The 23,347-nt window shown below is 40.0% G+C and overlaps 1 protein-coding gene across 2 annotated transcripts in view; it reads right to left on the bottom strand.

Moving 5' to 3' along the window:
• The window catches only part of top2a (DNA topoisomerase II alpha), a 50,331-nt gene that overhangs the window by 16,505 nt on the left and 10,479 nt on the right, over nucleotides 1-23,347 (bottom strand). For both annotated transcript variants that reach the window (XM_033035037.1, XM_033035036.1), the window contains exons 10-25: nucleotides 22,668-22,805; nucleotides 22,172-22,310; nucleotides 21,362-21,519; nucleotides 19,666-19,791; nucleotides 17,914-18,024; nucleotides 17,682-17,787; nucleotides 17,129-17,238; nucleotides 16,951-17,043; nucleotides 15,912-16,026; nucleotides 15,431-15,552; nucleotides 14,295-14,443; nucleotides 12,535-12,766; nucleotides 8,077-8,211; nucleotides 6,070-6,270; nucleotides 3,816-4,011; nucleotides 2,628-2,719 (exon numbers count right to left, since the gene is read on the bottom strand). In XM_033035037.1, coding sequence (XP_032890928.1) covers nucleotides 2,628-2,719; nucleotides 3,816-4,011; nucleotides 6,070-6,270; nucleotides 8,077-8,211; nucleotides 12,535-12,766; nucleotides 14,295-14,443; nucleotides 15,431-15,552; nucleotides 15,912-16,026; nucleotides 16,951-17,043; nucleotides 17,129-17,238; nucleotides 17,682-17,787; nucleotides 17,914-18,024; nucleotides 19,666-19,791; nucleotides 21,362-21,519; nucleotides 22,172-22,310; nucleotides 22,668-22,805 — 2,223 coding nt within the window. The remainder of the gene's footprint in view (nucleotides 1-2,627; nucleotides 2,720-3,815; nucleotides 4,012-6,069; nucleotides 6,271-8,076; nucleotides 8,212-12,534; nucleotides 12,767-14,294; nucleotides 14,444-15,430; nucleotides 15,553-15,911; nucleotides 16,027-16,950; nucleotides 17,044-17,128; nucleotides 17,239-17,681; nucleotides 17,788-17,913; nucleotides 18,025-19,665; nucleotides 19,792-21,361; nucleotides 21,520-22,171; nucleotides 22,311-22,667; nucleotides 22,806-23,347) is intronic.

Here is a 23,347-nt window from a genome sequence, read left to right as displayed (position 1 = left end):
AATTGGAAGAGCAAATATGTAAGGAGATAGCAGATATTAGTAGTAAGCACAAGGTAGTGATTGTGGGAGATTTCAACTTTCCACACATAGACTGGGAAACACATTCTGTAAATGGGCTGGATGGTTTGGAGTTTGTAAAATGTGTGCAGGATAGTTTTTTGCAGCAATACATAGAGGTACCTACTAGAGGAGGGGCAGTGCTGGACCTCCTGTTAGGAAATGAGACGGGACAGGTGGTGGAGGTATGCGTTGGGGAGCACTTCGGGTCACAATACCATTAGTTTCAATATAATTATGGAGAGGGTCAGAACTGGACCTAGGGTTGAGATTTTTGATTGGAGAAAGGCTAACTTTGATGAGATGCGAGATGATTTAAAAGGAGTGGACTGGGACATTTTGTACTGACACTTTTGAAAAATATAAAAGGGGATAAGTCTCCAGGTCGACAGGATATTCCCTAGGACATTGAGGGAAGTTAGTGTAGAAATAGCCGGGGCTATGGCAGAAATATTTCAAATGTCATTAGAAACGGGAATAGTCCCCGAGGATCGGCGTACTGCGCATGTTGTTCCATTGTTTAAAAAGGGTTCTAAGAGTAAACCTAGCAATTATAGACCTGTTAGTTTGACTTCAGTGGTGGGCAAATTAATGGAAAAGATACTTAGAGATAATATATATAAGCATCTGGATAAACAGGGTCTGATTAGGAACAGTCAACATGGATTTGTGCCTGGAAGGTCATGTTTGACTAATCTTCTTGAATTTTTTGAAGAGGTTACTAGGGAAATTGACGAGGGTAAAGCAGTGAATGTTGTCTATATGGACTTTAGTAAGGCCTTTGACAAGGTTCCTCATGGAAGGTTGGTTAAGAAGGTTAAACTGTTGGGTATAAATGCAGGAATAGCAAGATGGATTCAGCAGTGGCTGAATGGGAGAAGCCAGAGGGTAATGGTGGATGGCTGTTTGTCGGGTTGGAGGCAGGTGACTAGTGGGGTGCCTCAGGGATCTGTGTTGGGTCCTTTGTTGTTTGTCATGTACATCAATGATCTGGATGAAGGGGTGGTAAATTGGATTAGTAAGTATGCAGATGATACCAAGATAGGGGGTGTTGTGGATAATGAAGAGGATTTCCAAAGTCTAGAGTGATTTAGGCCATTTGGAAAAATGGGCTGAAAGATGGCAGATGGAGTTTAATGCTGATAAATGTGAGGTGTTACACCTTGGCAGGACAAATCAAAATAGGACGTACATGATAAATGGTAGGGAATTGAAGAATACAGTTGAACAGAGGGATCTGGGAATAACCGTGCATAGTTCCTTGAAGGTGGAATCTCATATAGATAGGGTGGTAAAGAAAGCTTTTGGTATGCTAGCCTTTATAAATCAGAGCATTGAGTATAGAAGCTGGGACGTAATGTTAAAATTGTACAAGGCATTGGTGAGACCAAATCTGGAGTATGGTGTACAATTTTGGTCGCCCAATTATAGGAAGGATGTCAACAAAATAGAGAGAATACAGAGGAGATTTACTAGAATGTTGCCTGGGTTTCAACAACTAAGTTACAGAGAGAGGTTGAATAAGTTAGGTCTTTATTCTCTGGAGCGCAGAAGGTTAAGGGGGGACTTGATAGAGGTCTTTAAAATGATGAGAGGGATAGACAGAGTTGATGTGATCAAGCTTTTCCGTTTGAGAATAGGGAAGATTCAAACAAGAGGACATGACTTCAGAATTAAGGGACAGAAGTTTAGGGGTAACATGAGGGGGAACTTCTTTACTCAGAGAGTGGTAGCGGTGTGGAATGAGCTTCCAGTGGAAGTGGTAGCGGCAGGTTCGTTGGTATAATTTAAAAATAAATTGGATAGGCATATGGATGAGAAGGGAATGGAGGGTTATGGTATGAGTGCAGGCAGGTGGGACTAAGGGAAAAAAGTTGTTCGGCACGGACTTGTAGGGCCGAGATGGCCTGTTTCCGTGCTGTAATTGTTATATGGTTATATGTACTCGCTAGAATTTAGAAGATTAATAATAATAATAATGGATGGGATTTATATAGCGCCTTTCTAATACTCAAGGCGCTTTACATCGCAGATTGAGGGGGGATCTCATAGAAACTTACAACATTCTTAAGGGGTTGGACAGGCTAGATGCAAGAAGATTGTTCCCGATGTTGGGGAAGTCCAGAACAAGGGGTCACAGTTTAAGGATAAAGGGGAAATCTTTTAGGACCGAGAAGAGAAAAACATTTTTTAGAGTGGTGAATCTCTGGAATTCTCTGCCACAGAATGTAGTTGAGGCCAGTTCATTGGCTATATTTAAGAGGGAGTTAGATGTGGCCCTTGTGGCTAAGGGGATCAGGGGGTATGGAGAGAAGGCAGGTACAGGATACTGAGTTGGATGATCAGCCATGATCATATTGAATGGCGGTGCAGGCTCGAAGGGCCGAATGGCCTACTCCTACTCCTGCACCTGCTTTCTATGTTTCTCTCCAATATTCTATGTCAAATGAGACCAATATGTAAAAATAAGTTTTTATAGTTATTGTAAATACCTCAAATTAGAAAAACCGTTATCAAACAATAAAATCACCAACATTTGAACTGTTCAAACCTGTCACTGTTTTATTTACCTTTCCCTGAGATTCTTTCCAACATTTCACAGGATCTGAATCGTAACCTCGATCGAACAATAATTGTATCAGCTCCCGTTTTGGTTTGTTTTCTGCAGAAGCAAAAATAAAATTGGATATTCAAGGAAAAGACTAGCAGAGGAAGTTTGCAGCATGGAGGGGCATTCAGTCCACTGTTTCCATGCAACATCAATCCAACCAGCTTCTTTCCCACAGGGAAATATTAGAGGCCTGGAATTTTTCCTCCCAAGTACTTTTCTAATTCCCTTTTGATTGTTTATTTTATTCCATATTTTCAGTCTCAATGAAAAATCTATTACCAGCACATTATAGGATGCCTTTTGAAAATCTGTAAACAAATCAACTGCATTTCCATCACTGATTCTCCTTATCAATACCTATTAAATTGCTTAAATATAGAATTCCCTTAAACAATCCATTCTTGTCCAATTGCATGCATTATCTTTGCCCAAAGGTTTGCTGTCACCCAGGTTAAATTAATATCTAAAGTCTACCCATTAACTTCTTTCCATCTTCCATATGCTCTATGAAGCTTACATCTTTGACCAAAAGTTTAGCTATTTATCCTTGCTCGGACTCAATATATTTATATGGCTCTGCTTTAGCTAAGTGCCTTAGAATGCTGAAACGGTCATGCCGACTAATGCAAATGATTATTATTGCAGGGCTGGAGAAATGCCTCCCAGCTGAGAACTCACTTTCCCTCCAACTTGTTTATATGATCTTGAGATGTACTCAAATGTCAGGAAAATAATGTTTGCAGCTGAATTTGTACATGCATGGCTGATGTATATCCTTCTCAGATGCATAAATTATGTGACAAATGAATAAATTTCCATGCTGAATTCACATATAATTTCAATATTTGTGAATAACGTCAATGCATTTAATGAATTCAACAATGGCCATAATTTCAAATTTGATGCCAATGGAAACACTGTCCTAGTGCATAACCAATACTATAATGACATGCTGTTAGTAAGTTATTGATTCCTAAATAAATGTATCTGATCTTTATTGAATATTCTTGAACTTAAACTAAAATCCACCAAGTTTTAAGTATTCAGTTAAGCACAATTTAAACACATACACAATGAAAATAAAAGTTGCCTGCAAATATCTTGGAAAATAACTTAAAATTAAAGGCTTGGACACTTTAAAACATACCAATGACCAGTGTGCCTTCAATCTTCTCCAAGATGAAGCGAGCCTGATTGCTTAGTTTTCCATATTCTGCTCCCAGAAATCCCTCAAGCCAATCCTTTCTTAAAGCATAATATTTCAATCTTAATTCGAAGAAATCTTTCAGTATTTCTTGCACAGTATCATACTTTTTCAGGCAGCCAACATGATCAAACAACACCTGCAAAACACAAGCATTCAGAAAACCAAATTTAAATGACTGGCAAACACAATGAACGCAAACCAGCTTTGAGTTGCTGGATCATCTATTTTGTAGTTAGAAATATACCTAGATTTAATAAAAATGTCCCATCCTCTGATTTAGTGCAGCAATCCTCCTTTCCAGCTGAATATTCTATTAACTTCATAACAAGGGTCATTTCCCAATAAACATTAATGATGTTGTGGATATTGTCCCTCAGCTTGTTGTCCTTCCGATTTGAGGGGAAGAATTATATAATCATATACACTTCCCACAAAGGTAGTGCAGCCAACGAAGTTGGGAAGCTAAAGGCCCAAATGCTATTAACTGCTAGATCTTCTTTAATATGCATCTCCAACTTGTTTTTACAAGATTGATATATACACAAATGAGTAAAACTATTTGATTCTCAACATGGTTAATGTATTAACTGGCTTTGATAGAAACTCCCAAATTATATTAGATGGATCTTGCAAAATGTTTGTGTCGTAAGGAAGCTCAAGAAGCACGTGAGGCACTGAGATCAGAGGAGCAATTTCGACTGGAGCTATCAAAATAGAAACAAAACATGAAACAGTATTTTCATGTCCACGAGAGGGTTAAGTAAAATATGAGATAGGAACAACAAAAATAAAGTTAAAAAATGAAATCATGATCATTTAGGAATAAAGCAAGCAGAAGTGAACTGTTTAGGATGTGGTAACAAAACCTGAAGTTTATTCTGATGTTTGAAAGATTTACTGAAATAACGTGTATGAAGGAACTGCAGATGCTAGTTTAAACTGAAGATAGACCCAAAATGCTGGAGTAACTCAGTGAGACATGCAGCATCTCTGGAAAGAAGGAATGGGTGACGTTTCGGGTAGAGACCCTACTTCAGACCATGAAGAAAGGTCCTGACCTGAAACATCACCCATTCCTTCTCTCCAGAGATGCTGATGTCCTGCTGAGCTACTCCAGCATTTTGGGTCTATCCACTGAAATAGGTTTATTGCTATTAACAGTATTAATACACATACCCAAAAGTGCAAATTATCCAGATCAGGGGCTCGTAACTAAGCAGGACATCGTGGAACCGCCCACATGAATTTTGAACAAAGCAAATTTTGCTCAGTAAATCTGTAGATGTGTGCTGTCAGATTCTGGAATTCATCTAATTATAAATGTGTGCGCCTGAAGGTGAAACATTGTGATAAAAATAACCCGCATTATAATCCTCAGCTAAAGTCGCCTTATTTTCCTAATTATGTTGTACTAATGACTTGTTTCTTTGCACTTTATTCTGAGAAATTTTATGTGTAATGTATAATTTCTATATGATTTGTTGCTGTGTTTGTCAAGTCTGTGCCCATGATGCCGCTGCAAGAATTTCTTTCTACCCGTACTTGTACATGGCAATAAACTCAAATGACTTAACTAGAAACAGTCAAAGCGAATCTATGAATGAAAACTTTTGAAAACCATTTATTCAAACATAATTGTTATCCAGCAGGAAGATTGCGAATGCCTGTAGAAACCTGACATGTTGAAAAAGTACTGCATCAGTTATAGGTGCAAAGCCATGTTGATTTTGAAACTCCATCTAGTGGTACAAGTAGTGCGATAGTAACCAAACATAACTTTATAAATTGACTAGACCAAGTGCGCACCCGTTGGTCCCCATCCCCCAATGCAATATTCCACCATTCACTCATAGCCCCCAGCTTCGCAGGCGCAGCTGACGGGTTCCCGTTGTGAGGCCAGATCCCTGTTGTGACGCGAGTCATAGCAACCCGCCCCAACTGCAACATTTTTAAAGCTTAAAATGTGAATAACTTGTAAAATACACCATAAATCTGAACGAAACGCGATACAACACACCACTGGAAAATGTTGAGTAAGGTGGGTCAAAAATTGTAGCGCTATTGTGTACCGTTTTGGCGTAATTTCATGATCACACGGACAGACAGAGAAACAAACAAGATGAGAGTTTTAGTAATATATATATATATATATTATAAAAAAGATAGAAGATTTGTAAATTGTAAAATACTCTACCATTGAGTTGCATGTAAGAGGGACATATAATTTGAAGACTTTATGCAGTCCTGCTGCTTCTGCTTCAGCCAGTTTTTGTTCAGTCAGTGTTACTGTGAAGCGCACAGTGGTATCGGTGTGATACTCTTTATAATCGGTGATCAGTGGCGGAGTCTTCTCGGTTCCATTCATCATTGGTTCCAGTACCTGTTCTTTGTATGCCTGCAGACACAAAAGAAACCCACCATTAAATGCGAAATACAGTGCCCTCCATGTTTTGGACAAAGACCCATCATTTATTTATTTGCCTCTGTACTCCACAATTTGAGATTCATAATAGAAAAAAAAAAATCACATGTGGTTAAAATGCAGTCAGATTTTATTATAGGGGATTTTCATACATTTTGTTATCACCATGTAGAAATTAGAGCTGTGGTTATACATAGTCCCCTCATTTCAACGCACCATAATGTTTGGGACACTTGGCTTCACAGGTGTTTGTAATTGCTCAGGTATGTTTAATTGCCTTCTTCATGCAGGAATATGAGAGCTCTCAGCACTGGTGAGCTTACTAATCGCAAAGGGACTGGCAGGCCGAGGAAAACCTCCACAGCTGACGACAGAAGAATTATCTCTATAATAAACAAAAATCCTCAAACACCAGTCCGACGGATCAGAAATACTCTTCAGCAGTCAGGAGGATTTGTCAATGACCACTGTCCGCAGAAGACTTCATGAACAGAAATACAGAGGCTACGCTGCAAGATGCAAACCACTGGTTAGCTGCAAAAAATAGGATGGCCAGGTTCCAGTTTGCCAAGAAGTACTTAAAAGAGCAACCACAGTTCTGGAAAAAGGTCTTGTGGACAGATGAGACGAAGATTAACTTATATCAGATTGATGGCAAGAGCAAAGTATGGAGGAAAGAAGGAACTGCCCAAGATCCAAAGCATACCACCTTATTGTGAAACATGGTGGTGGGGGTGTTATGACTTAGGCATGTACTGGCTCACTTATCTTCATTGATGATACAACTGCTGATGGTAGTAGCATAATGAATTCTGAAGTGTATAGACACATCCTATCTGCTCAAGTTCAAACAAATGCCTCAAAGCTCATTGGCCGGCAGTTCATTCTACAGCAAGACAATGATCCCAAACATACTGCTAATGCAACAAAGGAGTTTTTCAAAGCTAAAAAATAGTAAATTCTTGAATGGCCAAGTCAATCGCCCAATCTGAACCCAATTGAGCATGGCTTTCATATGCTGAAGAGAAAACTGAAGGGGATTAGCCCCCAAAACAAGCATAAGCTAAAGATGGCTGCAATACAGGCCTGGCAGAGCATCACCAGAGAAGACACCCAGCAACTGGTGATGTCCATGAATCGCAGACCTCAAGCAGTCATTGCATGCAAAGGCTATGCAACAAAATACTAAACACGGCAACTTTTATTTACATGAGATTGATGTGTCCCAAACATTATGGTGCCTTGAAATGAGTGGACTATGTATAAACACTGCAGTAATTTCTATATGGTGAAACCAAAAAGTATAAAAGTATTAAAATCTGACAATGTGCACTTTAACCACATGTGATTCTTTTTATTACAAATCTGAAATTGTGGAGCACAGAGGCAAATAAATAAATGACGGTTCTTCGTCCCAAACATATGGAGGGCACTGTAAGTGGAACAAGAAAATAAGAAGTGGTCCATTGAGATTCCTGGGTCAGATTATTTATTATTACTTTATCAACCTTGGGTTAAGTGGTATACATCTCAGTTCACCAGAAAATCGGGTCTCAAAGACAAGTTGATGAGGTCAAGTCTCTGGCGATAGTAATTGTGGACAAAGTATTAATATTTTCTCACAAGCCAAAATAGGTTATGAATCTCAAGTATTACTTGTGTACAAAGGCAGTGACAAAAAATTGTTTCCCAGATGAAGAAAGTAAAGACATTAGACCACAAAGCTCGTTTAATGTCTCTCGTGCTGTTGTTTAACAAATAAAGTACCAAAATGGTTACCTGAGTCCAGGTCTTGATGGGTAGCTCTGAAATTTCTACCGTGGTGGCATTCAGCACTGAGATTTCACCATTAATTATATATTGATTGGTACCCAACTCAAAAATTGTTCCTTTGAAGTTCTTGTAATTAGGAAGCTAGTGAGAAACAATTCAATATAGTCATTAGAAAAAATAATTCAGAGGCTCTGCAGAGTGAATGTTATGGTTTAACTTTAATATACTGTAGCGGCACCTAGTGGTTCAGCCTTTCTTGCTATGCGAATCCTCGGCAGCCATGGGAAGGAGTCACGAGATATATATATACTAGGGCACCCCCATACAAGTCCTGACCTTCCCTCTCTCGCTCTTCCGCTTCCTCTCATTTCAGGAGTGTCCTGCCACCTCAGCAAGAGCTAAACCGAGCTCACGAGGCAACCGCCTCTCAACAACGACTAATGTGTTAGAGTGCTAAACGTGCATGTATTTCCAACCTCCAATGCCTGAATAAAGAATCAATTTATTCACGACGTTTGTGCCTCTACATTGGTGACCCGACGTTCCAAAACAGATATTTTCGATTCCAAATTGGTGGTGACCTGATGTCTGCAGCCGACAGCCCAGTGGTAATTAATGCTATGTATGCAGCCATTAACACTGCATGGCAGCCGGACGCCACCTTGGGCCCTGCCGCCTATGCCTGGTCGCTTGTGGCAGGGATTTCATACCATCACTGACTACAAGCCCCCCCCCCCCCCCCCCCCCCGCTGCGGATATGCCAAAACGACCCCTCTCTACCAGATGAACTGAACGAGTTCTATGCACGGTTTGAGGTTAAAAACAGCACCCAGACACGTGCACTACTGCCATCTCCCAGTGACCAGTCGCTCAGGCTGTCCGCAGCCGGAGTTAAAAAGGCCTTTGCCAGCATCAATCCACGCAAAGCTGCAGGGCCGGACAACATTCCTGGATGCGTTTTAAGAGACTGCGCCGAGCAACTGAAAGATGTCTTCACAGACATTTTTAACACCTCACTCAGCCAGGCAGTAGTGCCCAACTGTCTCAAGAGTGCCACCATCGTCCCTGTCCCGAAGAAACCAAACCCAGCCTGCCATAATGACTTTCGACCAGTGGCTCTAACACCCATAGTAATGAAGTGTTTTGAGCGACTGGTTATGCAGCATAACAAAAATAGTCTACCTGCCGACCTAGACCCACTGCAGTTCGCCTAGAGCCAACCGATCCACAGAGGACGCAGTCTCAACAACACTGAACCTCGTACTATCACACCTTGATCGGAAATATACTTATGCCAGGATCCTCTTCATAGACTTCAGCTCTGTTTTAACACAATCATTCCGCAGCAGCTGGTGGAGAAGTTGGAGCTATTGGGGGTTGATGCTGGCACATGTAACTGAACTGAACTTTCTATCGCAACGGCAGCAGACAGTCAGGGTGGGCAGTAGGACATCAAAAACCACAGCCGTGAGCACTGGCTCGCCCCAAGGCTGTGTCCTAAGCCCCCTGCTGTTTAGTCTGCTTACACACGACTGTACTGCTAGACTCAACAACAACTTCATCAACAAGTTCGCTGATGACACAATAGTGGTGGGTCTCATCAGTGACAATGATGAGTCGGCGTACAGGATGGAGGTGGAGCTGCTCACAGGATGGTGCAAATCCCACAACCTCATTCTCAACGTGGGAAAAACGAAGGAGATGGTGGTTGACTTCAGGAGGGCGGGAAAACAACACTATACACCTCTGCACATCGATGGAGCTGATGTGGAAAGGGTCAGCAGCGTGAAGTTCCTAGGACTCCACCTGTCAGATGACCTGACGTCCACGACCAACACCACAGCACTGGTCAAGAGAGCCCAGCAGCGACTACACCCTCTCCGAATACTACGGAAAGCAGGTCTCCCCACTACACACCTACGAACTTTTTATAGGGGGACAATCGAGAGCACATTAACCTACGGCATCACTTCCTGGTTCATGAGCTGCAAGGCGTACGAACGGCACCAACTAGACAGGATTGTAAAGACTGCCAGCAGGATTATTGGTGCTCCACTCCCTTTCCTGCTGGACACATACAGGAAGAGATGTATCAGCAGAGCCATCTCCATCATCAAAGACCCCTACCACCCATCGCATCACATATTCACCATCCTGCCATCTGGGAAGAGGTACAGGAGCATTAGCTGCAAAACCAGCAGGATGCTCCTCAGCTTCTTCCCGCAGGCTATAAGACTGATAAACGGACTTTGCCCCCTGCCAAAGTATCGCGCACCAACCGCCGACCGGAACGCCCGTTGATGTTTAGTAGAGAGTAGAGTGTTTAATTTGTTCATGATATATGTATTTTTATTTCTATTTATTTTTTACTACACACTGAATGGACACTGGTTGAGCAACGTTTTTTTTGTTTCCTCTGGGTATGTGAGTACTCAGGAAAATGACAATAAAGATATACTATACTATTCGCAGTAATAGTGCCTTTCAACTTCAAGCCAAAGCTCCCAAGCCACCATTTGCAGTAAGTAGTGCCTTTCAACTTCATGCCACCATTTGCAGTAAGTGGTGTCTTTCAACTTCAAGCCACACCCAAGCCATCATTTGCAATAAGTGGTGTCTTTCAACTTCAAGCCACACCCAAGCCATCATTTGCAGTAAGTGGTGTCTTTCAACTTCAAGCCACACCCAAGCCACCATTTGCAGTAAGTAGTGCCTTTCAACTTCAAGCCAAAGCAACCAAGCCACCATTTGCAGTAATAGTGCCTTTCAACTTCAAACCAAAGCTCCCAAGCCACCATTTGCAGTAAGTAGTGCTTTCAACTTCAAGCCAAAGCACCCAAGCCACCATTTGCAGTAAGTAGTGCCTTTCAACTCCATGCCACCATTTGCAGTAAGTAATGCCTTTCAACTTCAAGCCATTGCACCCAAGCCACCATTTGCAGTAAGTACTGCCTTTCAACTGCAAGCCAAAGCTACCAAGCGACCATTTGTAGTAAATGTGCTTATTGTGGCCTTGACAAACATAAGGGTTAGCACTACACGCTACGAATCCCAGTTGTGCAGACACTGGTATAGCTGTAGGACATTGATCATCTTTTAATCTGGATTTTTAACTTAAGTATTGTGGGTTTTTGTTAAATATAAATTATGATGTTTTTATGTGATATACCATGATTTTATATATATTTATGATATTTGATATGCAATGCATTTTTAATGTAATGTTGCCCCTTGTCTGGACCTTGAGTCCGTAATAAAGTTTATTATTATAAGTAGTGCCTTTCAACTTCATGCCATTTGCAGTAAGTGGTGTTTCAACTTCAAGCCACACCCAAGCCACCATTTGCAGTAAGTAGTGCCTTTCAACTTCAAGCCAAAGCAACCAAGCCACCATTTGCAGTAAGTAGTGCCTTTCAACTTCAAGCCAAAGCAACCAAGCCACCATTTGCAGTAATAGTGCCTTTCAACTTCAAGCCAAAGCTCCCAAGCCCCCATTTGCAGTAAGCAGTGCCTTTCAACTTCATGCCACCATTTGCAGTAAGTAGTGCCTTTCAATTTCAAGACACACCCAAGCCAAGCCAACCAGGGGAGGAGGGGGGAAGGGAGGGAGGAGGGAGGGGGGGGGGGAAGGGAGGAGGGAGGGGGTGGAAGGGAGGAGGGGCTTTCTGGAGCGCTAGTATGAACCATTTTAGAGCCAATAGACATTTTTTTGCAAGCTTTAGAACCAATAGACACTTTTTTTGCAAGCTTTAGAACCAATACACTTTTTTTTGCAAGCTTTAGAACCAATAGACATTCTGCAAGCATTTTAGAACCACTAAGGGCACTTACATTTGAGTAGACATGTGTTCAATGTTATTCACAGCTCAGAGAAACGTGACCCTCTGCCTTCCTCCATCTTGAAGAGACTGTGTGGCACACCACTTCCTGGTTTTATAGTCCCTCCCCCCTGCCGCCAGCGGGTCAGCAGAGAGAATGGGGAATTTTGTAAAAACATTAATATCTGTCATTTTTAATCGACGGGAAAAATCCTCGGCACGCATGCGGCGGAGGGGGGCTCTGAGCAAGGTGGCCAAAAATGACGGCCGTAGGTGGCGGCGTTCTCTCGGAAATCGCAGCACAGATGGCCAAAACAGGTCAAGAACAGACTTTTAGTAATATAGATTTATGTTATGACATCGGTTGGAAGCTGCATACCAAGTCTTGTTGCGCTTATGTGCAATGATAATAAAAGATATTATTATTATTAAACGTCCATGTATCTCCAACCTACAATGCCTGAATAAAGAACCCATTTATTCACGACGTTTGTGCCTCTACAATACTACAAATCCATTAATTTAATTTGTGAAGGTTTAAAACAAAGCCATTGCAAAATGTTGTCAAAAAAATAGCTTAACTATGCACATACATAGAAATTGGTGGACCTTGAAGAATCAAAGTTAATAAAATGTATTCACCCACCATAGGTACAGGATCATCACCATCCAGCAAACGCCTAATATTATTAACAATTTCTCTTGTATCATAGTTGGGGATTTTGCAAGCCCATCCTGTGCCAATACCATCTGCACCATTCACCAGCACCATAGGAATAATAGGAATGTACCACTCTGGCTCGACTCGTTGGTTGTCATCATAGATATATTTCAGCACATTATCATCCATTGCTGGGTACAATAGCCGGGACAAAGTGCTAAAGAAGACAATTTATAATTACAACTAGAATCCATTAAAACTAATATGAAAATAATGCAAATGTAATTTTAAACGATACGCTCTGAAATCCATGAAATGGCAACTTTAATTGAGCCCGTAAAATAATTTGCACAAGATAAAAAAAGATGTGCGGTTCGAGTCGTGGGTGCTTCTGAATTTTCATGCGACAGGTCTATGAATTTCAAGGCCAGGGGTCGGGAGCCTTGTTCTGCATAGGGGCCAGGACGCATGTCTGTGAGCGGATAGCGGGCCACATCTATCACGTGTTCACATAGATCCCACTCCGGATGGCAGGCATCAAATCACGTGTTCACATAGATCCCGCCCATTCGAGGACCCCACCCGGAGCACTGGCCTCTAGTTAAGGGTGATCATGAACATGGCGTACCTACAGTCCATTGCCTGGGCTCTGTCCTGAAGGCTGTGCAGGCTTAAATACTGAAATTCACTTGTTCCTGGCCTATTGACAACCCCGATGCCGGCAGTGAAGCCCTGACACAGAAGGTGCGTGCGCGACCGTGCTGACGGCTCTGCGCAGGATGCGGTACAGCCAGAGCTCGCACGGTCCGCAATTGCGGCTGCCAGCGCAGGCCTCCTTGTGGTGCTGTGCCTGAGATGAAGGAACTCTGTGGGCTGGACGACTACGGAAAAAAATAAAAAAATGCCTGTGGGCTGGATGATTTCGGGTCGCTTTCGGCCCTGGGGCCCGTAGGTTGCCGACCCCTGTTCTAGGCCATTAACCTTTATTCCACTATGTTCTTTACATCTCCGCACCAACTATGCTCACTTTACTCTGTCTGGCCTCACCTTCTTTTCACTGTGGCACACAATTAGGATCTAGCCTCGTAGTGTCAGACAATCGCATATTTTGTGATGGCGGTGTAAGAAAGAACTGCAGATGCTGCTTTAAATCGAAGGTAGGCACAAAATGCTGGAGTAACTCAGCTGATGAGGCAGCATCTCAGGAGAGAAGGAACGGGCGACGTTTCGGGTCGAGACCCTTCTTCAAGCGACAGGTCTGAAGAAGGGTCTTGGCCCGAAACGTCGCCCATTCCTTCTCTCCAGAGTTGCTGCCTCACTCGCTGAGTTACTCCAGCATTTTGTGTCTACCTTTTGTGATGGCTGGCATCCACACTCTTGCTTCTGTGTTTCCTACCAAAAAACAAGCTTTATTAGCTTTTTTTGGTTCAAATGATACATTTTAAGGATACTGGGGCCTTACAATTTACTTTTTCCCTTCTATAAATTCCTTGGGACACATTCCTGTAAGATATCCTTGGTATTTTGATTCAACTCCTTAGCCAGTGGTCCGGAGTTGTCTTTTAAAAAAACGTCTGATTATTCCAAAAATGTACTCTGTTTCAAGCAAGTTTATTGCTACTTAACCATACCAAATAAAATCTTGCTTAATAAAAGAACAACTTGCTGTATGATATATCTTTATGAAAACCAAAGTAATTTCTAGTTGTAATGAATTCTAACTAAAATATTGTAATGGTACAAACCTGAGCATTGTGAAAATATATCGGGGGCTTGCAGCATCTTTGCCACCGTTAAGTCGTGTACCAAACTGACCAATTGGCTGCAGAAGATTGATATTATTGCTGCCTATGAAGTTCTGAGCTAATCCAATAATTGTCATCATGAGGGATACCTGGAAACATCAATCAAATCATTAATTAACAAAAATTCAACATAACAAATGACTTGGTTAAATGTTGATTAATCGACATGAAATCATGAATTTGTCAATGCTGCCAGTGAAGGATACAATCATACCACAAATTGTACAAGATATGATTCTTAACATTGGATCCAGTAACTAAATTTCATTATGAACAGTAGCTCTAGAGGATACTTTAATAAAACCTATATTTTAGAAGTCACAGAAACTATACATTTTTCTGCGGTTGCAAAGCAATGTCAGTCTAATTGAATGTACTCAAAATGCCCTTTGGAGTTATCTTGTTTTCACCATTGTTGCCTATATATATATATTTTTTAAATTAAAAATGAAATAAAAAAAATATCAAATACACACTCATTTTTTTTTTTAAATCTTAAAGATTTCACTACTCAGCATCTACCACTTGGGGGTCTGAGGTTCACTTAAATTTGACAACATTGCAACATCTTGCCACATTAGTTTGATTTGAGCATGCACTTTGTACAATTCCCCAGTGTGCAATTGTGCATCAGAATGACTTGAGAACAGACTACCATGTCCCTCATTTTACAAAAAAGAAAAATAGATTCAATTTGTCATAGTGTTGAAAAGATGTTTATTTCTGAAAGTTAGATTTTGGGCAAGTTTGGGATTTACAAATGTTGACTATGAAATTGTAGCATTCCCTCAAGGACCAACAATTTACTATTTGTTAATGAGTGTTTAAATCAGAAAGCTATTTATTTGCTTCCAGCAGCCCCATAAACCTACCATATAATGTTTATTATTCACTCAGTTTGCCATGGGAGTTTCTTATATGATTGTTGCAGCTGCTATAATAATGGAACTCTCAGAATATTTTTTTAAGTAATTCATTTTCAGTCTTCAAATGTGATTTTTCAAATCATGTCTGAATTGTTACAAAGAACAGAAAAACAAAAAAAGGTTCATACCAGAAAACCAATAACGACTTACCTCACCATGATGATAGGCTGAAATCTCAGCGACAGAACCAGCTAGCTGAGCAACCTTGACTTCACGTTTGTCGTTTCGCTTGAAGCAGGTAAATAAAACTTTGCGCTGACCAGGTTTCAGGCCTTGATTAACAGAGAAATGATTGAAAAAAATCAAATACTTTTAAACTAATATGCTTTCCAAAAGTAACATTCCTTGCTTTATCATTTATTCCTTTCTTCTAACATCCCATAACTTACTTTACCAAAACCCTATACCGTATTTTACCAAGATCCATTTGAAAAATATTTTTTTAGATATAGATTTATAATAAAATAGATGTATACTTTCAATGTCTATAACAAATAACAATGCCAGTCAATATTAACAAAGAATAGTAATAATTTACCAGCTCCTGGACAACTTTAATTGCTAAACAATGCTGTTGGGAAATTAAATTTTGGTTATAAATTGTTCTTACTAAAACAGAAAAAAGACTCACCATCCACAAGTGATGGAATTGATCGCTCATTGTCAGCGTTTGAGAAGAGCACCAGCTCCTTATTTATGAACTCATTGTATGTCAAATGTTTTGTTTCTTTTCCATACAAGTATTGCTGCAGAAAAAAAGTAAAGTCAGTTGATGAATACAATTCCAACAGTACTGAAAAGAGATGACCATTTCTTTGGCTCCTATATACATTGTTGAATAGTATGAATAGGCCACAATGCCCCTCCAGTCATTTAAATAAGATCTTCGATAATATGATTTCAATCTTAACACACCTTTCTTGCATATCCCTAATACTTATTAAAAATCTTTCTTAAAAAAATATTTGAAGACTGCCTCTATCCCCTTTTGAGGAAGGAACTTCCAAAAACGTTTTACATTCTTCTTTTCTCTCTGCAGAAATAAAGTTGCAACATGTTTTTGGAAAATTAGGCAAGCACCTGGGCAACATTAAACAATTCTGGTGCGACAATAAGCCTTTGTTGTGAATTTAACTTTTAAACCAGTGCTTTTAAAAACTATTTCAGTGTCATTCACCCCAGTCTTTATCACAAAATGTAATTTGCCCTTGTCTAAATTTTCTTATGTTTTTCATCTTATTCTCCATTGTGTATAATTTTATATAATTTATTTTGTCACATGAGCAAAAAATATAAATTGACATTCACCCCAAAATAATTTCATTCATCCTTGGGTGAACCATTCACCAGTTTAAGAAGCACTGTTTTAAACAGAATACCAAACCACTCACTATTCACAAGTTGGTGCCCTTATTTTCCTAATTAGCAAATTTAGACCCATAACTTCATTCTCTTTTTCCAAGGCATTAAGATAAATAGTAAAACACTTAGGCCCAGAACTAATCCAATGTGGCACACTAATTACTGCAGAACTTTACACCAACTGGGAGTTTGTCTTTCATAATAAGAAAAAATATCAATTTAAAATGCACATTTGGGATTCTAGTTTTACCATATATGCTTTGAAAAATTTGCTGTGATCTCCAGCTAAAATGATTTTAAGTCAATACCTCTGGCAATCCATGTAATTTTCGCTGTCGTCTGTTAACCATGAAGTTAGTCAGCCATTCTTTACGTTCATCAATTTTTTTCCTGCTAAATGCCTGAAGAACGAAGATATTAGTTAATGAAGAATTAAAGCGCCAAAACAGTGTCTTATGGTGATGTACTGCAGGAACTAGACCTCACCAAGGTAATTGCAGCATCATCGTCTGGTCCATTATATTTAAAGGGGATACGATGCTTCTCCATATCAGTGAAGTATTCCTTTGCTTCCTTGGCAGTACTCGTACCCAAACCTGGATGATTTAGAATCGGTAGTAATATTTAACCAGGCCCACAAGTATAGATCTTCTAGATTAGCTATATTTGATGCCCATTTTAACAAAATATTACAAGAAACCCAAGTGTACAATTTTACTCTCCACAGCGTTGCACGATTGGAACGTTTTATTACTCCCACCAGAAAGTAATACACGATAAGGACCATTTCCACACTTGGGAAGCATTACGAGAGCACTGCAGTGGAACATGGATAACATTGTTCCCAATTCTCACTTGCCAAGCCCAGGACAACCACAATGTCCCAATAGAGCAATGGTGACCGGGTCGGGTCTGAACAAGGGTCTCGACCCGTAACGCCACCCATTCCTTCTCTCCAGAGAATTACTCCAGCATTTTGTGTCAACCATAGGTTCTTACATGGTTGAGAATACCACCACACAGGGCTTTTATAACAAACCTTTGTAGTACTTTGTTTTCCAAGTCTTGTTATTGTCAGTGTTCTGTTTCCATTCATCAAATTCAGGGAGACTGTAAAATGCAATTTCCTGCTTGTTTTTGGATACCTGGAGAAAAACAATGTTGCATTAGCCCAATGGGAGCAGAAATAATTTTGAGTTAAATCACATTAATAATCTATAACAAAGGACTGGTACTTCAATTGACACTTTTCGGAAAAGATATGAACAAACCTTCACAATTGGTGTAATAAACTCCTCTAAAAACTTATGTCTGAGCAGTGATGGCCAGTTGTGATGGATGAAATTGATCAACAAGCCCTTGATATGTGAACCATCTTGATCCTGCAAATGAATTGAGTAGATTTAAGATTCATGTTAAAAGGCAGTGTAAGACATTATCCCACAAAGCTACAAAATGGTAATGCACCAAGAAAGAAGAATATTATAAAAAGATCCCAGATCTCTCCTCCAGGTCTGGTCTAGTAAATGATAAGGAACTATAGAAACGTTTTAAAACATTTTTAATGGAAGTAATGTGAACAATATGAGAATTACTTCCACTTGGATTCACCAGCCTCTCTACTACCCTTGCAATTTGTGGTAACTTTTCAAATTTTTTTTTTGGAAACACCGTAACTATAAATTGATAACTTCGTCTTAATTATATGTAGGTTGCAAATTTAAAAGTTGATTTACTGAAATTCCAGACCTTATGCAAAAATTCAACAGAAGTCACAGATGTGACTTCCAATCATTAAGTTTTATTCACTAAAATAATTGCAATAGAAACAGTGTGGTCCTGCTCTAGATCTGCATAACTACAGATGTGGTTCACCATAATATTAATTTGATTTTGTAACTGCTCCAATGCAATGGACATAGTATTAAAATAGTTCGAGATGTAACTATAGCAAACAATTCTTCCAGCATTTGATTTGGCAATAAGTGCCACGCCAAATTATTGAGTTATCTTTAGCATGCACTATTCTCATAGTTGCTACTTATGTTTTTACCAGCATTAACTTGCAGCAGTCTCGGGTGGGCGGCGAGACCGACGTCGCAGCGGCCTCTGCAGTCTGTCTGTCTGTCTTTTTTTTTTTTGTCCCGTTGAGGGTATAGTTTGTAGTGGGCTTTTAAATGTGTATGTGTGTGGGGGGGGGGGGGACTTTTAAATCTCTTCCCTGCACGGGACCCAACCTTTTCCCTGTCGTGTCTCCGTAGTCGTTGGGGCCTAGCACCGTGGAGCGGCCTCCATCCGGAACGACCTGGGGGCTCAAGTCACGGAGCCTGCGGAGCTACCATCGTGGAGCTGGCCAGCTTCGGAGCGTCGAGAGCTGCGGTGGCGCGCGGCTGCGACCTGACTCCAGTGGATGGTGACACCGGGAGCTCGCGGGTCCCCGGTGGGAGACTGCTTTGCGGGGCACCGACAACGGCGGCTTCTCCCACCCGAATTGCGGGGTTGAAAGTGACCTGGAGCGGGGCCTTACATCGCCCGGCGCGGCTTTAAATGGCCGGGGGCTTTGACTTTGACATCGGGAGAAGAATGGAGAGCAGGGGAGAGACAAGACTTTGCCTTCCATCACAGTGAGGAGATTCACTGTGATGGATGTTTGTGTAAATTGTGTAGGTGTGTGTCTTGGTTCTTTTCTTGCATGACTGCAGAAACCAAATTTCGTTTGAACCTCATATGAGGTTCAAATGACAAATAAATGGTATTATATTGTATTGTAAAGCTACCAGAGATAGCAGGGACAAGATTTTAATAAATACCTCTAAAAGCACAATAAAAATGTAATCCCTGTTTTGGCCTACAATATCCTACTTGATTCACTTTCTAGATCAAAACCAGGGATTCTGTGAGAAAAGATAGCTGTGGTGTAGCGGCTAATGTATGGCAAATGTATTTTGATATTTATACATGCTGAGCTTTTACACACTGTTAAAATGAACAATCATTTCAAAGACATAATTTAGTTAAAATACCTGATCCGTCATAATCATTAATTTTCCATAACGGAGAGTCTTCAGAGATTCCTGATCATCATAGTTCTTCTTGTATTGCAGACCAAGAATCTTTATCATGTTGTTGATCTCTACGTTTTCCATTATCTGGAAAGCAGACATATAATAATTGTCACCCAACTATTTCTGATATATAACCGAAGTATAAACTGTGGTTCAGCTGCACTGAAACATTTCAGGATTAAGACCACTCCACAGTCTTGAATCTATGCAACATTGCAGTGCAGTGCTTAAGTGATGGAAGCATCATTGTTGTGAGGTGAACAAAGGTCCCATTTGTTGTCTTGGGAGGGACTTTTATGACCCTGTTACATCATTCTAAATATGAGCAGGGGAGGTAGACACAAAATGCTGGAGTAACTCAGTGGGACAGGCAGCATCTCTGGAGAGAAGGAATGGGTGACGTTTCGGGTCGAGACCCTTCTTCAGACCCGAAACGTCACCCATTCCGTCTCTCCAGAGATGCTGCCTGTCCCGCTGAGTTACTTCAGAATTTTGTGTCCACCTTCCGATTTAACCAGCATCTGCCGTTCTTTCTTACTGAACAGGGGAGATATCCCCGGTATTCCCATCAACGTTTATCCCTTAACCAACATGATTAGAAAAAGGTAGATTGAGATGCGCAAATGGGTTGCTACTTTAAAAAAAATGTCTGAATAGCAAAGTGCTTTGAGATATTTTGAACAGGCCAGAAAAGACAATATTAAAATGCTAGTCCATCTTTCTCGCTAGAATTTAGAAGATTGAGGGGGGATCTTATAGAAACTTACAAAATTCTCAGGCGGTTGGACAGGCTAGATGCAGGAAGATTGTTCCCGATGTTGGGGAAGTCCAGGACAAGGGGGTCACAGTTTAAGGATAAAGGGGAAATCCTTTAGGAGAGATGAGAAAAACATTTTTCACACAGAGCGGTGAGTCTCTGGAACTCTCTGCCACAGAAGGTAGTTGAGGCCAGTTCATTCGCTATATTTAAGAGGGAGTTAGATGTGGCCCTTGTGGCTAAAAGGATCAGGGGGTATGGAGAGAAGGCAGGTACAGGATACTGAGTTGGATGATCAGCCATGATCATATTGAATGGCGGTTCAGGCTCAAATGTCCGAATGGCCTACTCCTGCACCTATTTTCTATGTTTCTGAATAATAGGTCCTTTAATAGCCATTGGAAGCCACAGTAAAGGTAAATACGATAACCTCGTTCTCTGCTAAAATAAATTAATTAGGAATTGGACAATCCTGAAATGGATAATTAACGAAGAACCACTGTAGCTTCACAGCAGGTAACACATTTTCAACGACTTTGCAGAAAATATAGAATTAAACTAAAATCAATCGTGGGAAATTAAGGTTGTATGACAAGTTTTTTTCTAAAATTAGCAGTATTCAAAAACATATTGCAATATATTCTAGTCAATGCATCAACTAGTCACCACCAAATTCAACATCATGAACAACCACCTGTAGCTCAAAAGCACCTAAACATCTGCCGAGCTGCTGATTATTCTTTCCACTAAACAGATATTGAGATTTAAAAAAAAAAAATTATCTGTAAGTGATAAAGAGCAAACAGGAAATGAATGTGACAAAGCTGATGCTGCATAATTTCATTTTTGCCTTAATTAAATTTGTTGTGACTTTTTAATGCAAGTCTATAAACCCACCTGTTTGTGAGTTGCTTCTCGTACATTGAGAAGTTTTCCTCGAAGAGGAAACACGCCATATCTATCTCGTCCAATCACTCCCAGACCAGACACAGCCAAGGTCTTGGCTGAATCACCCTCAGTTAGGATGAGAGTACAACCATGAGAATGCTTAGTTCCTGTGAAAAAGGAAATTTAATCTTTACAATCACAAAATGACTTGCGTCTAAACATTAATTTAATTTATTGAATGACGGGGAACTAAAAATACAATACACCTCCAACGGAATAAGCATCAACATTTCTATTTTGTAGTTATATTCTATTAATCAAGTGTTTTTGCATTATTGTAACATTTAGTTCAGGTGGTCTCACTAGCTTCCAGCTTTACACCACCAAACACCCAAATTTCCTGAAGGGAAGAGGGTCAAAAATTGTGTATCTTGGTCCTGTCCTGCCAGCTGAAACATTAACTGAAATCTAATACCATAATCACTTCAAATCTCCACTGACACATGAGCAATCGGTTGAATTTAATAAAATTAAGTTTATACATCTTGGTAACAAATCAAGCATCTAATGATACTTTAGAATTTAGAATTTAAATTCAGAAACATCCGTATTAAGTTACCATCTGAAGAAGGGTCTCGACCCGAAACCAGAGTTACTCTAGCATTTTGTGTCTATCTTAAGTTACCATAACTCAGTTAAAAGCTCTCAGACAAATTTACTTCCACACGTTAAATAATTTGTTACTTATACAACAATTTTAAACAGGTTAAATATTAAACTTATCATGCCAAATGCTCAGAATAAGATGAAATATTATACCAGCATCGTTAGCATCATCCAACTTGGGAATACCCTTGATCTTGGTTTGTTTCGCTCCTGAGCATTTCTTATTTAGCATATTCTGGGCCTTAAACCGAACCCAATTCATGATGCTTTCAATGACACCACAGTTCAATGCCTACAACAAAATTATTCTGTTAGGTGAAATCACAATACGAGGACAGTAGCTTTAATACTTCTCATCCAAGCAATTAAGATAGAATAACTTGATTTCCCATTAAGCACAAATATTCTAAATGACGATACAGCTTCAGTAAGGTTCAAGCAGGTTTAGGGAAATGGATGTACAGTGAATGAGCCAAATATTGAGACTAATATTCGCAGTTGCAATGATGTAAATGGGTCCCTTTTGCTATAGCCTCTATAATAATATGAAGCTAATGTACATTACTCAGATATTATACACTTTTCAATCAAATCTCTGAAAATGTATGTATTAAATTTGAAATTGTATGTAGTCAAAAGTTGAACATACCGCTTTGATGAACTTCTCAGTCAACACACATGTTGAGCCAAAACTCTTTGCTTGAAGGGTCATGTTCTCTTTAGTCTGGGAGTCAAATGTTGGGTTTTCGATCGAACTATTCACAAAGACCCAAAGATGATTCTTCACCTGTCACAAAATCAAATTCACAGCTTTAAAAAATCCCTTTAATATAAAAAAACAGGTACATTAATACATAAGAAGGAACTGCAGATGTTTAAACCAAAGATATAGACACAAAAAGCTGGAGTAACTCAGCGGGACAGACAGCATCTCTGGAGAGAAGGAATGAGTGATGTTTTGGGTCGAGACTCCAGCTTTTTGTGTCTATCGTAGGTACATTAATATAATTAGAATAAGACGGATATAATAAGCAAATCAAATAGAATACTGTCAAGCCTTACTAAAGAGATCACAAACTGCCTACTGTAATAAACAATTCCAAAGATATTTTGTAAAAAAGGTATTCAGATGAGATTGGGAACCTAGCCAAGAAGTATCACGGCTAGTTCTAAGATAGCACTATTTTCTAAAGTTTAGTTGGCAGACTAGTATATTATTTCTAAAATGGGGGGCTTAAGGACATTGCAAATTTATAAGATTGTCAGAGTGAAGTGTTAGTGGAGAATCAATCCTATGGTTACCCTCAGACAATTGGAAATCAGAGCATT

The sequence above is a fragment of the Amblyraja radiata genome, chromosome 16 (assembly GCF_010909765.2).
Source record: "Amblyraja radiata isolate CabotCenter1 chromosome 16, sAmbRad1.1.pri, whole genome shotgun sequence".
Lineage (NCBI taxonomy): Eukaryota > Metazoa > Chordata > Chondrichthyes > Rajiformes > Rajidae > Amblyraja > Amblyraja radiata.
Note: the sequence above shows the minus strand (reverse complement) of the source record. Positions and strands in the feature narration are given on the sequence as shown.